This window comes from Sinohyriopsis cumingii, chromosome 7, assembly GCF_028554795.1.
Source record: "Sinohyriopsis cumingii isolate HCF-2022 chromosome 7, ASM2855479v2, whole genome shotgun sequence".
Taxonomy (NCBI): Eukaryota; Metazoa; Mollusca; class Bivalvia; order Unionida; family Unionidae; genus Sinohyriopsis; species Sinohyriopsis cumingii.
Window position 1 is genome coordinate 65392062 of NC_142967.1, and position 14757 is coordinate 65406818.

The window sequence follows — 14757 nt, forward strand, 5'->3', positions numbered from 1 at the left end:
GTTGTGGTTTATTTTTTGTTCTGGTTTATTTTCTGACTTTTGTATTGTTTTCGAGGTAACAAAAATAAATTTACGTGAAAAATGTTTAAACATTCTATTTAGTGAAGAAGCGAATTCTTACTGGTAAAGTAATTATTTCGTCACAACAATATTCACTGGTGATACAAAAGAACATGGCTTCCATGGATTGCATATGATATATCTAATTATGTAGGACTATTACGGAAAAATGAAATAAATGAGAGTTCTCTGCAATAATCAGGAGATATTATGAAATCAGGAGGTAGGCAAGGTTTTTTTTCTCCTCCAGCCATGAAAGTTGATAGGTTTGCTGTAAGGTCACTTACATCAAAGCACACTACAACTCAGTTTTTATGGTAGTAGCATAAATTTTCGAAGCAATGTTCCTGAAACTTCATTATTGTATTTTGGAGATATCATTAAAGTTTAGTGCAGTGGTGTCCAAGGGATGTACTCCATTCAGCGGAATGTACTTCATTCAGCGTATGTTCAAACCTACAACATACATGCGGTGGCACAATTATGTAAATAAGTTCAGTAGCCTAATTATGGGTGTTGAATCAAACTATTGTTGTTGGTTGTGTTGTCATACTGGGTTCACATTTTAATGAGTTAGGTAATTACAATTTCAAGGCAAAATAAAAATGTAGTTACTAATGCACTGATATAAAATGCTCAATGCAATAATGCATAAACAAACAATAATTGAGTCAAAAGGGAGAGGTAGTTTTATAGCAACTAGCAAATGCCTAATTCTTGTCATTGTTTTATCAAATTATACAAAAAATCTAAATTAGGCAGACACAATATAAAAACCCAGAAAATTAAAGAAATTACTTTTCAAACAAGTTTATACCATTTCTTTTTAATAATCATACATGCAAACCCCAACATAAGTATATGTGTACTTTTTTGTTAATATTGTTGTTGTTGTTGTTGTAGGGTTTAACGCCATTTCTAAGCACACGATAGGCTATACATGGCGGCCAGTATTAACGGTGGAGGAAGAACCCAGGAAAACCACGGAAAGAACCACCAACCCTCAAGAAGCTACTGGCAAGCTTTCTCACATACCCAGATTGGCCGAATCCAAGACTGGAACCTACACAGACAGAGGTGAGATGGCAGTGATCCGTAACGGAGAGCGCTTTAGACCACTCGGCCACTCAGGGCCCCTTTTTTGTTAATAATAGTTTGCCTCAATAAATGCATTTTGAACTTGCTGTGTGCATCATTTGATGACTCAGAGTTGTGCATCAGCTTACATGAGGGTCAAGTTCACTTTTTAGTGTTTTTACCTATTCAGTTTGTGGGTCGGTTTATACGTGGATGGGCTTATACACGAGTATATATGGGTGCTGGCTGCAGAATCCTGGATGGGAAAGCGAATAAAACTATTTAAATGTTTACATTTGAGTGCTGATAGACTTTCAAGTGGAGGGTTTTCTGATTGCAACAATTCTGGAGAAAAGAGCAGACAAGGAATTTCAACTTTTATTATTCAGTATGAACAAATTAATCAGAATGACAGGTCTTGTAACAGAACATTTAACATCACTAAAACGGATGAAACAAATAACTATTACAAATTAACCTTATATTAAGAAGCCTGTAAAAAATACAATACTCAGTGGTATCACTTTAAATAGTATGCAAAATCAGACCAGTGACTCAGTTTCTTTTAAGCATACACAGTTACACAATTTAATTAGAAATGTAATATGTACAAAATAAATACTAATCCTTAAAACTTACATGTACAGTTGAGTGTTGAACCAGGGCCTCTAGACAAAATAGTTCTACTGTTTCGTCTGGGACAGGACTTAGTGACTTTGTGAACTCCAGGCCTGTACCTCCAAAACACCACAAACCTCCCTGTAAATGAACAAGAAATCAAGTTACAAGGTAACACAAGGGTTTCACAGAATACTCTGTCACACCATAAATATTTTCATGAAAATGTTGAACTTCAAATGCAGGCTAGAATGGAATCATAACATGAGAGTAGCTTTGGATAACAGCGCATGTGATTTGGACTTTTTAACATAGCTTTGACAATTTTTCAGTCATATCGCTACAATGTCTGCAGTGTGGCATTTTATAGTGATGTCTAGCACTGGGGCATCAAGGCGCAGACATGTAGCATGATGTCCCACCCAGTCACATCATCCTGAAACCAGACCGACCAGTCCTAACACTATTCTCTTAACGCTGAGCGCCAAGCGAGGTAGTTGTTAGTACTATTTTCTATTTTTGTAAGTATTTGGTATGACTCGGCTGGGTATCGAACCCATGACCTGCCCCATTCGAGGCAGAAGCTCTTACCACTAGGCTACTGGAGCGGTTTGGGCAACAGCATTGCAATAAATATGTATGTATGTATGTATGTATGTATGTATGTATGTATGTATACACACACACACACATATACACACACACACATACAATGACATTTTCTCAATACCTAAATTTGTGGATTTGAGGTTGTCTTCTTATTGAATCTATAATAGGATTATTGATCAATTGGTCTTAAATTCATCGATTATAGCACTCGAAAAAAAAAGACTCAAAAAAATTATCATCCCATGATAAACAATGAGCTCATAGCTCTCCTTCATTATACTGCCCTTCATTATAATGTGATTATGGAAAAAATGTAGCCATGCCATGGACAACTCTCACGAACATGAAATGCAATACTATATCTGATATGTTACTAAAATTAAGGAAATTCCAAATGTCACCATAACAAGAATATTTATTAATGCCTATCAGATCCACCTATTTAAAGTAGATCTTGATTTTAATCAAACTGACTCAGGAATGCACATTCTCTTATCGAGTTTCATGACAGAAAATGTAACCAAAGCATGTAAGTATAAAATGTCACAGTGATAAACTCTGATGAGGGAGTAGTACACATCAATTATCATTCCCTCATCAAGCCTCAAGATTCCAGGTATAACAGTGTGAATGCATGGAGCCCCAGGTGGCCAAATGATCTAAAGTGATTGCCTTTACCGATTACTACCATCTCATCACTGTCTGCGTGGGTTCAAGTCTCGGGTTAGGTCAATGTAGGTATGTGAGAAATCTTAACAGTAGCTTTCCATTGGTCATTAGTTCTCCCTCCATCAGTTATACTGGCTGCCATGTATAGCCTATCATATGCTAAAAAAATGGCATTAAGCTCACAACATGCATACAGAGTGCAGAAAACCTATCAGGTCAAGAGTTAAGTGTAAAAACTGAACCAGCAAAAATGAAATACAGGTCATGATGGCCTTCTGTGGTGATAAAGGTGTGGTACCAGGGTCGATAAAAAATTAAGGTGTTAAAATATATTGATGTTTTAAGCACTTTTTACAGGGTTTTATTCTAACTTTCCAGGGGCTTGACTACAATGATTTAGTCACTTACCAAGTTTGCTCTGGACACAAAATTCACAGTACAATAGCTCAAAAGCCAACAATAATACTGGCAAAAATGTTCTAATAATAACTGCATGAGTCTATGTTCACACTTCAACAAAATTCACAAAACACTGGCTCAAAAGCCAATTTTACTATTTCCAGAACTTCTGATACCATCTACGTGGTCATGTGTTCACACTTCAACAAAATACATGTAGTTTACAGTTCAGCTTCAATTTTTTCAATTTCTTAATAATTCTTTAAACTGTCCAACGTCTCATTTATCATTTTTCTAAAGTTTTCATTCAAGTAATTGTCGTTATTTCCAATATCCAACAAGAACACTTGAAAGGTAGTAACTGAACGGCAATTCGTTTGAAGAAATGGATCTTTTCAATGATCAGTTTGTTTCTTACAGCCAGTAGCATTTACAGGACATATTTTCTGGATTGGGGATCTTCTCAGAGTGAACAGATCGCAGGTATTTTTACATGGTTTTGCCATATTTCCAGTCACATGTTACATACTGGTTTCTTTTCTAGACAGTATTGGCTGATAAGCTTCATCGGGACCTTGCCTGTCTGAAGTTTTCAAGAAGTCTTCCTTTATTGGATGAGACTCCTAACACTGTTATGGATTATGCGCAGTCTACAGGAACCTATGCTTAGTACTGAAGTGTTCAAATCATTCAAATTTCCTTAGTCTTCTTGGATATCATAACAATTCTGCTATGTCCACTTTCAAACACACTACTCCCAAAATGATTAATCTTTTCTTCAGAAGTTGACTAAGGAATTTAGAACCAAAGTAATGAGTAACAACATTTGTATTGTCCCCAAAATGAAGGTTTGAGTCAATCCGCTCTCACTGAATAAGCCTTTTTGTTGAGGAATTCAACAAGAGAATCATCAAGATGCTGGGCATGTCATGTATCAATGGCTCCTTGAGATATTCTGCTGTACTAAGTATGACCAGGTTGGCAGTTTTTCTTTAAAAAAAAGGGTGAAGCTACATGGCTATCTGGATAAATTCTTGTAAAGAGTTTTGAGACTTGTTCATTTGACCTGAATAAACTATGGTTATTAACAGTTTTGCAATATCCAACTCACATCTGGTTTTTAATTAATTTATTTTGAAAACATCATCTTAGACTTGGGGTGGAAGAGCACTTAATTCCATCACATTATCATTATCAGTTATGTTGCAGCATCAATTAAATTTTCTGGTTTGAAAAATGTCATTAACAATTACTATCTCCCAATTGCTCCTAAACCTAGGGTGAAGTCACAGATTTGTTTTTCCCACTAACAGGTGACATCACTTAATACTCATCCATATTCCAGAATTCAAATACTTACTACATGGTTCACACAAGACCATGTTTTTGTCACACCTATATTTTTTCACCCAGCATTTTTGAAGTTGGCATGCCATTATGTCCAAGAAAGAATTGTTGTTCTTGTTGTGGGGTTTGATGCAATTTTTCAGCACAAGACTGGCCATATATGGCGGCCAGTATAAGTGGTGGAGGAAGAACCCAGGTGAAAACCCGGGGAAGAACCATTGATCCACAATAGGAAGAGATACATTTTTAAACTATTTTAATTTCACAAGCCATTTCAATCAATATTACTGCAGGAACCTACCCGTTCTTCATCTATATTGCCTTCATTAAGGGCTCTGGATGTGAAATGTTTAACACACTTGTCTACACCACTTTTTGGTAGGGAAGACAGAAGAATTCTAAACTGATCTTCAATACACTTCTGAAATGGACAACATACATGGGTAAACATAAGTGTTTCAAAGAATAGGACCATTAATTAATTTTCCGTAGAAGTTAATATATTAAAAATATATTAATAATCTCTGAATTAGATTGACATACAAACTACACATGGTTCCACTCCTTTGAGTTAGAGACATTTTCTTCAGTCTTGTAAAACAAGTATTTTCCAGCTTGTTAAATATGGGGACCCTCTGATCTACACAAATAGGAGTTCATATACTATTAACATAATTAATGTAAATATTTTGTTATTACTATAATACACAGATTAAAGTTAATGCATAAAACCCATTTATAAACCAATGGGTGCATTTCAAAGTGTTTGTTTCTTTATTCCCAAACAGAAGACAGGTTATCTAGCTGTAAAAGAATTAGTTATAATAATGATACCACAAGCTTGTTACCTTCTAACACATTCAAAAACAGACAGAAATGGTTATATCACCAACAAATTTATATATTATTTCTTTACATCTGAAATGGGTTACTGAGATATATCAGTGAAAGAAACCAATTTTTTTTCAGTACAATAAGTTGCTTCAAAAAAATTACCCGTTCAAAATACTTTAGAACTACTACTTCCTCGCAGATGCACCCTCTCAGATTAAACTTTTAGCTAAAAAGCTAAACGTTATCTGCCTACCTAGGTGGCAGTTTGATTAAGTGATTTCCCCTTGATACCAGGATTGGCATTTGGCTCATGAATTCTTCAGTTACTACTGGAGCAGAAGGCATGCTATCTAATATTGATATAACTGCAGGAAGGCTCGGAGGAAATAATGTCTATTAAGCTCAGGTAAACATCAGAGAAAAATGTTGCTTGAAAAAACTGACTTCTTCAAATATGTTATACAATCATAATACAATAGGAGAATACATAAGAGATGGAGGGAGATACATCCCCTTATACCGCAGAGACCATCTCTGGTCCCCTAAAGTATGTCAGACAGCTTAAAGATAACCAGACTGGAAAATAGATTCCATATGTTAGTGAGCAGATTCGAAAGGAAAATGTTTCTCTCCCACAGATCCAGCAAAGTCATGAAGCCATCAAACAACCTAAAAAGCTAACCTTCTGAGCAATGGTTATAGGTCCCTCCCCAGATCCAGTTGATCCTTGTAGGATGAAATCTCTGAGATAAAAGCTTGAGAAGTGTACTCAGGTCTCCATCCCACAGCATGAATATATAACAGAGAGCAGTTTTGCTCCTATGTAATGTTTGTGAAGACTGTTTCAACTTTTGTGTATTGATATATTGTCCTTTCCCTCCATGAGGGGTAAGAAGTTGCATGATCTCCCTTGACGCAACAGATCAGTCTTCCTTAAGTACTACTTTGGAGCTCACACTGGGTCATGTAGATGACCCTAAGATGAAATGTCCAGATTAGACAGGAATTTATTACAAAGTCTGATTACCCATGAATGGTAGCCTGTACTTGGACATGAAAGCCGAGGCCATCATAAGTGATACTCACCCATCTTGTTGGAACTGCATAAAGATGGGCCCATTAAAAGGGCATGTATTCACTGATTCTGCCTGACATTTGCCAATGCAGCGAGGGGGAAGGTAAGATATGAGAGGTAAGCCACTGAAGCTCTGAGAGCAGTTCAAATAGTGTTTTGTTCAGTCATGTTAGTAACCATGATAGATTTCACTTGGGCAAGGATCCAACGTCACTGGACATGTGTTATCACAAATGGACATAAGATTATATAGGTCTTTGCATTGTCTGATATCCTTTCTTCCATGACAGTGCAGTATACCGGTGATCATGGAATGGTAGTTTTTAATTGTGACTGGTGGTAAGAGTTTCTCATCAAAGAGCCAAGGAAGTTAGCTAGTGAGATATGGATGCCTGCAGTGATAGAAAGTGTTCTTGTGCACACCACTGTGTGTATATATATTCTACTGCTGTTGTACACCATTAAGGTGGAAAGCCATCTCACTTGACCTATTTCTCCACCACTGGTTGTGAGAACTGTTTGTTCCTGAGGGTGTACTTTAGTAAGATCCAGATGGACAGGTTCAGCAATCTCTGGGCAAAGAGGAAACACCTGCTGTGGTTGCATGAGCAGGTGAGGGAATATTTAAATTTCCTGGAGGTTCTGATAAGAAATGTGAGGAGGTCATTGATAGAAGATTTCCCATTTGTGTGGAGCAATGAGAGTGAAGCAAAACTCTAATTCTCTTGCTTCTTGTATCACCTTCAAAACCATAGGTTTTGGAGGGTAGGTGTATACATTTTGGCCATTCCAATCTAAAGAAAGAGCAACTGTCTAGGTCTCTGGATCTGGGACTGGTAAGACAAAGACTGGAAGTTTGGTGTTCCACCTAGTCACAAATAAGTCCATGATTAGTTGATTCCATCAGGCACCTTTTGAGTGAAAACTGAGGGATGAAAAGATCTTTATATTAGTTGGTTCTTGAATGACCACAAGTCCACTAATACATTTAGCTGGCCTAGGATAAGTTGAACTTGGATGTGGGTTTGTTGTTGAAGACACTACTTTAGAAAATTCCAAACAAGAATACAAAGGTCTAGGGACTTGGTTACGCCTTGCCATATGCGATAAGTCACCACAGTGAAGTTGTCAGACAGAAAGCGATACAGGGTCCCTTAGAAACTATGTGATGGGTTAATATGAATACATGCCAACCCAAAGAAAGATATCAGCATAATTTTGCTGATATAGGTGGCAAAAAAGCATAATCTGAGCATATGAAGTTTAGTTGATATAGTACTAGTACAAATATTAGTACCCCTACTTCATTCAGGCTATGACATCATAGCTAGTATATTACATGCCATAATTATTACACATAATTATGCCATAATTACACAACACTGCATGAAAAATGTACATTTATTTTATTACTAACATGGATCTGTAAGTCAAAATACTTGGCAAATATGGGCAAAATCCATGTGGATTAGAACCATAATACAAACAAAAGAATATACTGAATAATTATTTATATTCAAGACTCGCTTTTATCTGGTCTACATGCCTAACTTTTACAAAATGATCAAGAAGTGCACAAATTTTGCAATGTATGTAATGTGCTCAATCTGAGAGCTGTATTGCATCACTGTCATATTCTTCTTTACTGAATTGTAATTTTGGTGTTGATTTGTCCTTCTTCTGATTGGACATGTCTTAAAGTTTAAAATGACCCATCTGCTCAAAAAATTATCATCCAAAAGTCAAACCACAAAAGCCCATTTCGCTTAATCTCTTGAGCAATCTTCTATAAAAGTACCTACTGGTCCACTATCTAACTTTTTCAAGTTAAAGAAACCCATCTGTTTCCTTGGAAATGGGTTATATACAGTTGCAAAATAGCAAATTAAGAAAACACATGTAAATCTATGATAGACAAATTAGCTCTTATGATATTCTCATGCAGCGGTCTATCTTTTTAGAATAATTTTTATGTGGGATTAAACAGATGAAAATATAATTGACAAACACAACTTTTTACTGCTTTATTTTCTTAATGCACCCGAAAAGCATAATCCATATAAAGGCGAGCATAAGACTAATTGTAAGAAAAGCATAATGATTACACCAAAAGTGTAATGGTTGGCATGTATGAAATACTTTGTCAAGACAAATCTTCCCCATTCAGCAGCAAAAGATTGGAGCCTTTACCTTAATGGGATCTGTGATAAGGATGGTGTGAAGATGATTTCATCTGAGAGAAACTCTGGTGAAAATGATTGCCCTCTCTCTGCCTCTTGTCCACTTTAGTTCGGGAGAACTGCGGTTTTTGATGGTTGTAAATCTGGAAGGACTGCTTCCCAGTGGCCTGTGCTCTAGGAACATCCCAGTGATGATTTGTTGATTGTCTTGCAAATCCATCCTCTGAAGCTGAGGCTGAGAGAGGGACAGAAGGTAGTTGTAAGATCTAATAACAATGAGGGAACATAAGAGCAAGTTTTCATCACCTCTGGATAAAGGTGTTGATGTTAATGAATCTTGTGCAACCTTGCTGGAGAAGAATGTCGAGGACAGTGGCTCACCACCCTTGTAGCACATTAGGAGTTACATCCCGTTAATTCCAAGCTATTGCCAAGTATAGGCACCATTTGGGTGGCAAAGGCTAAGGACTGAATTGACAGCTCTAGGATACTGAGGTAACAAGCTGAACATCGCATCTAGGAAGTACCTAGCAGCACTATGCATGTTACATTGATCAATGAGAGTGCCTGTATAAACTGGAAATGATGCACAAGAAGTGCTTAGAGGTACTCTTTGAGTTATGGAACTGGACAAAGTTCATTCTGCTGGTGGCTAATAGTGTATGCTCGATTGTGGTCATGGCACATTGCAATCAGAGGTAAATGGCTGAGTCCAGTCATGAAGGAAAAGGGCCTTCTTGGCTGGCAAGACATCCAGTTCTTGAGGATGGGATGGGGTATGGGATATTGATCCATGTAGTTTTCCATAATTTTGATGTGCTTGATGGTAGCTTAAGTTGTTGTGGCTCTATCTCACTCCTAAGCATGTTATATAGTTTCAAACATTTGTGTGCAAGCTAATGACCTCTTTATCCAACAAAGTGTGCACCTTCCCCTTTATTACCCCATGTAATGCTTGCTCACTGAGTTCTGTCCATAAAATGCAAGTCTGACATGTATTCAAAGATTGACAAATGGCGTAAGCTACAATTGTAGAGTGGCTCTCTGGTCTTGCACAATTTCTGAATCTGTAAGATAATAATTGAGCAGACAATATATACTGCATGTGTCCTGCTTTACAACTTTTCGAGTGTCCATGCAGAGCAACACACCATGACAATTACCTGTAAAAGGGGTGCATGTGGCCTGTACAGGTAGAGTATTAGATCACAGTTATTAGTACTTATGAAGTTGATGCTAAAATATCAATTATAATAAAAGGTTACCTGTAGGAAAGGCCAAATGAATGCCTACACAGGTAAAATCAGTGACAGTAACTGTGAAGTGCATGCTATGACTAAACAATGCACAGAAGACTTATCTAATGTATCCAACCACCGTGAAAACTATACAGTAAGTATAAATGAGTTTTCTATAGTAGACACCATACACGCACATAAAAAAGGACCAAGGCATCATTGCTGATATCTAATAAGTGGATGCTACAATATCCATTATACGACAATCATGATACCTGTAGGAAAGGCCAAATAATGTTCTATATAGGTAAAACCAGTGCCTGCATACATCAATTCAGTTTCTGTGCTTTGATTTTCATGCCTTTTATAAATCACGAAATAACATTCAATTTGCACCAGTCTTCTCATTTACAGTCCACTGCTGGTGCCATGTGCTGTGACTCATGCACAGCTCACATACATTATGTTTTGATTTGTTTGAAAATTATGCATAAATAATCATTACTTGAAAACTCAAAAGTAAAATTTGATCCAAGAACTTTCTCAATGTACACGCATACTATGAAAAATTACTTCTAGTTGACACAGATTTTGATTTGTCATAACCTCAGGAATGAATCTATGGCGTAAATCGAGCATCACCGGTATATAATTATGAAGTGAATGCTAAGCCTAGATAATATAAAAAACTTACCTGTATGTATCTAACAATTGTTGAAATTATACAGCAACATTATACGAGTTTTCTATATCAAACAACAGACTTCAGGCATGCCAACACTGAAAATATCAAAATCAGGAATATGCCCCCCAAATTACCATTAAAAATCAGGAGGCAGGGTAAAAAATCAGGAGGTACAAGAGTAAGGTGTATGTATCATGATAAAGATGTCTACTTTTGTATTTCAGTCCATTGTATGTTGCAGAATTGCATTTCTGCAAAAGTTCTTCATTTATTTGTCCTTAAGTGCCAAATTTGCTAACAAGAACAGCTTCCAGGGCTGATACTGACAGGCTGGCTCTCTGGCTAATTCTGACCATTGAGAATGCTCTCTCAGCATTGCTGTTACTGTGCGGTATTGAAAGTATTGATAGCATTACTATCCCATGGGTTGGAAACAACAGTTGGCCAGATCCATCCTTTTTTTTCCTGAGAGCAACCCACTGATGATCTGCTTTTTCCACATTCAATTCTGCGTATAAATTGTAGCTTTGGTAAAGATGAAAGTGTTGATTCCTTCCATTCGGCTGGAGAAAAAGGACAGGTCCTTAAATGATACAACTGATTGTTTATACACATCTGCAATGCTTGCTTGAATGAGTAAGTCATCCTTTAGTGGAAATTTTTCCTTCATGTATGACAGTGATTTGATCTGAAATACCCTACAGTGCATTCTTGTCTGTAACTGTGTTTCAGTATTCATCTTCTCTAGAAGTTTGTTAGTTGCCTCACCAAGTACAAGTCCTGTGAACGAATGTACAAACTTTCATCTTTTACATGAATTGCTGTGATGTCTGTCTTGTCAACCTTGGTTTAACCCATTTTATCCTGACTATGGTTGTAATACCTCATTCTATCCTGAACACGCCTGTGGTCATAGTATCCCATTTTATCCTGAATATGACTACAGTCATACTCTACTACATATGTATTGAATGTCTCTAGAAACATATATTATACATCATATATATTTGCGTACTTCTTCACCAACACAGGAAATGGTTAAAGCACGCATGCACAGTGAAATGTTTTAAAAATGTGGTTGGAAAAGAAATTGATGGCTTGAAAATTGATTGATAAAATGATGGACAACAACTCAGAAATAAACATGGACGTTGATAGCAAGGGTAGTGACATTGAAGTTGACGATTTGGATGATTCTGATGATAATATTGACTTAAATGATGGGTTAGAATTGAATCAAGTTGATGAAAGAGATGATGCATAGCTTCAAGGACTTTTCAACATTGATTCGGAGAAGGAAGCCGACTTTGAAGGCTTTCAAGAGGAATGGGTCCAGGATGATTTTTCACCTTGGTTGCAGCGATATTTTGCTTTGTTGTCCAATTTTAGTAAAATTATTATAACTTTTGAACTAACAGTGCTAGAAACTTCAAATTTGGACCAAAATACTAGAAATATAATTATCTTTATTTTATTCACATACATTAGGGGTATTTCATTCATCTTCATGAACAAAAGATTCACTGAACATCATGGTAAGTTTTCTAATTTGTTTTTTTTTCTTCTTTCAAGTCATATTTCAAAATACAATTGTGAGTACGTATATTGGTAAATGATAACAACCCATATATCACTGTGTTGCAAATTTTATTACCTTTTCAGAGATACACAGTTTTATATAATTTAAAAAAGAAATAACAAGGTTACAACATTTTTAGTAAACCTGGTAAAGGTAATCACTATTTCTGCTGCTGCTGCTGTATGATGCTCCATTTTACCACAAAACATGTATTTATAAATGCTTCTCAGAAATCAGGCACTGCAGGTGAAAATTGGTAAACAGGATAAAATGAGTTAATAACAATAGAAAGGAATTCTCTGTACATGGATAGTAGAATGTCTCTGGTCTTGTGAATTAGAGGCTTGTCATGCTGTAGAGCTTTCACGGGTCTGTCAAAACAGTTCTGAATTCAGCTTAAAAACCGTCATTATGCAAGGGTACATCTTGAGTTTAGGTTATGTCTTATTCTTTCCAGCCTGGCATTGCTGAGACTCTTTGCAGGTGATGAATTTGTTTCATTCTGAATAAAACAGTTGTCAACAATCACAGCAACATTGATGAGGTGGCTGGCCTAACCCAGTGTAAGTAAACAAGGATGTGCTTCCCTTAGCTTGGAAGTGACACCATTGTAACAGCCAACCATATATGCTGGGTTATCAGAGACAAAGGAAAGCATACTGTGAACTAGAATGCTGCATTTCTTCAACTGTTCCATTATCAGCCCAGCAATATTGCTCTCGGTGGATGCCTCAGTCAGCTCAGGTACTGAAAGGACACTCATTCTCACTTCTTCTGCCCTTTCATCGAAATATGTCATGACCACTGGGAACAACTTCTCTGTGTTGTCATTGCTTCCATCAGTTGCCAGGCTGAAATAAACAAAGACCAGTAATTACACAAATGTAAATGGTTCATGTGATTTGTTGCATTCAACAGCAGAGTTAATATAATATATATTTAATAGTATGAGTATAAAGGTATTTAAATAAAGTACATCACAGTATTTTAAAATTTCACATATTTTTATACTCGTCAAACCTGAAAGGAAAATCACGCATTGCTTTTGCAAGCATCTCTGCGGTGTCTGCAGCCAATGTCAATGCAATGTGTGTTGACTTTGCTCTTGCACATCTATACTTCTGAGCAATTGTACTGTCTGGAACAATGCTCCTCAAAACATCACCAAACCCATCAGTGGCTGCTAATGGAATGTTATAATTCACAAGCTGCTAAAAAAAATATTAAAAGCACCATTCCTGCTATCATGAAATAAACCTGAAACTGGATTTGCAGATTCAGAAGTAGTACTATGCTAAAACTGTGTAATATTTAGATTGCAAGTGTTAATTTTACAGGTCATGGAAATAAAGCAGTTTTAAGAAACAATTTACAAGTTATGATTATAAGCATATTGATAACAATATAATTTAAAATTAAATGATTCTTGGTAAGCATTACATAGTGTTCTGAAATATTAGAGGAGGTAATTATTTGAGGAGACATTACTGCTTGCAGCATTCCACTTAAATAAAAAAAAACATTAGCTAAATTCACTCCAAATAAACAAGTTACAACAGCACAATAATTTACATTAATGCTAATTCTGACAAAATCAAACTATGAAAAAATGTTTTATTTGCTGTACACCAAATACTTACACCCATATTCAAGGTTTCAAGAACAGGACATATCTGGGAAAAATTAAAAGTTGCTTGATATGTAAGCTGGTCGTAACTATTTTTATTTACTTCAAATGCTTACTCTTGTAAAAACAGTCTCTGCTTTGATCACCGACAAGTCATCTTTCTCTTTTACCATGGAAAATTGCAGTGGCCTCATGCTGCGAATATTTTTTTGCACCGTTTGTGCTTGGCTGTTGTACCGTGTTTATTAATATCATCTTGACCACCACATCATATTGAGAATGCTGCGAGCAACATTGGCAGAATGCGCAATAGGCCCCACGAGTCGATGGATAAATGAAAGCAAACTGCTTCCCCCAATCACTCCTATATTTATGATCCCATTTCTTCTTCTTGGCTGGTGAAAATTCATCACCTACTTCATTTTCTTCATTTTTTGTTTCTTGCTGAGAAACTTATCCATTATGTTGCTGAGATTTGCTGATGGGGTTAGATAAAGAGAACTACACTGTGAGACAATCTGTTTGTATTGGTAGATGAAAACTGGAAATCAAGCCAGATATGGTAAAGTACTAAGAAAAAATACCAGACACAAAAAAACGAGATATAGAAACAGGAAAACAGAAAATATTTTTGTAAAAAGTGATATGGATTTATTTTTATTTCTCAAGGAGCTGAAAAATCAGGATTTTTTCTTAAATATCAGGGAATCGGGAGATAGGTCCAAAAACATTGGGATTCTCCTGATTTTTTCAGTAGGAT

General features: G+C 36.3%; 1 protein-coding gene across 2 annotated transcripts in view; it reads right to left on the reverse strand.

Annotated features, from left to right (window-relative positions):
- LOC149795420 (protein SERAC1-like) overlaps positions 1-14757 on the reverse strand; it is an 86970-nt gene that overhangs the window by 49559 nt on the left and 22654 nt on the right. For both annotated transcript variants that reach the window (XM_089965213.1, XM_089965214.1), the window contains exons 8-9: positions 5081-5200; positions 1777-1896 (exon numbers count right to left, since the gene is read on the reverse strand). In XM_089965213.1, coding sequence (XP_089821339.1) covers positions 1777-1896; positions 5081-5200 — 240 coding nt within the window. The remainder of the gene's footprint in view (positions 1-1776; positions 1897-5080; positions 5201-14757) is intronic.